This window comes from Solanum stenotomum, chromosome 5 (assembly GCF_019186545.1).
Source record: "Solanum stenotomum isolate F172 chromosome 5, ASM1918654v1, whole genome shotgun sequence".
NCBI lineage: Eukaryota > Viridiplantae > Streptophyta > Magnoliopsida > Solanales > Solanaceae > Solanum > Solanum stenotomum.
In genome coordinates this window covers 18955341-18957140 of record NC_064286.1, presented here as the reverse complement: position 1 = coordinate 18957140, position 1800 = coordinate 18955341, and the positions used below count along the sequence as shown (strand labels likewise).

Here is a 1800-nt window from a genome sequence, read left to right as displayed (position 1 = left end):
TTGTGTCCCTCTTGTGTTGTACTCATGTTTTAAGATGGCTACCTTGAGACATAGTACTCCAATTTTTGTATTAAAGGTTTAATGAGGTGACTTTTACGTCGTGTTATGAAAGTTTTAATTTTTCCACTATTTTTCTATGATAAATGCTATGATGAATCCTAAGGGCTTGTATAAGACCTCTAAGAGGTCGAATACGCCGGTACCAACTAGGGGGTGCTCTTGGGTCGTTACATTTGAATTCTGAAGATGAAATGGATTCTAATAATCAGTCCATTGATGAATCTAGTGAAGAAGAGGAAGACAACAACAATCAGCCTCCTCAAAACTTTGGTTCCACCTTTAAGGATAAATGCTAAGGATGTTCAAGAAATAACAGCAAAACAAGGTTTATCCCCAAGAGGTACGAAACAAAGCCGACCAACCACTCAACAAACTACCACCAGTACCTTTGCAACCTCTAGCAGGCCTATCACAAGGTCCAAATCCAAAGGTTTTTAATGATTAAGGTCCTATGTTGGAATGCTAGGAGTATCAACACCCAAGGTTCTTTGGAAACCTTTCAAACACTCAAGAAACTGCATCACTTATCTTTGATTGCTGTCCTTGAACCATTTGCAGACAATTCTCAAATCAACATGGTGAGAGTTCAATTTCAAATGGACCATGCAATCAGTAATCCTAATGGAAAAATTTTGTTGTTTTGGTCTAATGAAATCACTAGTCATATTCTTGAAAATCATGAGCAACATATCACAAGAAACTTCAAGCACCCTAATCTCACTGAGCAATTCATGATGTCCTTTATTTATGCTAAATGTGAGGATCATATGAGGAGACCTTTGTGGGACAGGCTACTGTTTTATGCTAGTATGCATGTACCTTACTGTACAATACCAAACTTCAATCTTATCACATCTATAGAAGAAAAGCTTTGGGGAATGCCTTACAACATGAACAAGAGCTTTGAGTTTATTAGTGTGATAGAAGCATGTGGTTTGATTGATTTAGGATACACAGGGCTTCCATTCACATGGTGTAATCGAAGGGATGCACAAGCTACAGTATGGAAGAGATTGGATAGGTCCATGGTTAATGATAAATGGTTAGAGGTTATGCCTCAAACTACTATTGATCACTTATCATGTGTTAGTTCTGATCACAGTCCCCTGTTGATGGTACTGACTAGGACAAAGGAGAGTCATACAAAGTACTTCAAGTTTTTACATTTTTGGGTTGACAATGACTCCTTTATGAAGATTGTGCAACAATTTTGGGATAAGGGAGTCAATGGTAATCCTATGTGGAAACTACATACGAAAATGAAAAGGCTGATATCCACCCCCAGCAAATGGTCAAAAAAGGAGTATGGTGATATCTTTGCTAAAGTAAAGAAGTATGAGGAGACAATCAGGAAAGCTGAGGAAGACCTTCTTACAAATAACACATAAATTTTCAGACAACAATTACATCTTATTAATGCCAATTATATTAAATATTTGAAATTGGAATAATTTATTCTTAAACAGAAGACTCAACTTCAATGGTTTAAGGAAGGGGATGCCAATACCAAATATTTCCATGCTTTGATGAGTGGCAGAAGAAGAAAATTATTTTTGCATAAAATATGTACTGGCAATGATGCGTGGATACAAGGTGATGATCAAATTGCACAGGCTTCTTGTGAATATTTTCAAAGTATATTTACTGGCCAGTAGAGAAGAATAGAAGAAGGAATTCTTCAGCACAAACCTACCTTAGTTACTCCTGAGCAGAATTTGATGTTACAGGCCATGCCTACAT

General features: G+C 36.8%; 1 protein-coding gene across 1 annotated transcript; it reads left to right on the top strand.

The window, feature by feature from the left end:
* Positions 1 to 246: 246 nt before the first annotated feature.
* LOC125863743 (uncharacterized) lies at positions 247 to 1448 on the top strand. Its single transcript, XM_049543761.1, has 2 exons — positions 247 to 400; positions 619 to 1448. The coding sequence occupies exons 1-2, from the start codon at positions 247 to 249 to the stop codon at positions 1446 to 1448; spliced, it is 984 nt and encodes a 327-aa protein (XP_049399718.1).
* The last annotated feature ends 352 nt before the right edge of the window (positions 1449 to 1800 follow it).

Coding starts and splice junctions, on each gene's coding strand:
- LOC125863743 (XM_049543761.1), top strand. CDS start 247: ATGAAATGGATTCTAATAATCAGTCCATTGATGAATCTAGTGAAGAAG. Junction 401..618: donor ACAAGGTTTATCCCCAAGAG/GTACGAAACAAA, acceptor AACCATTTGCAG/ACAATTCTCAAATCAACATG.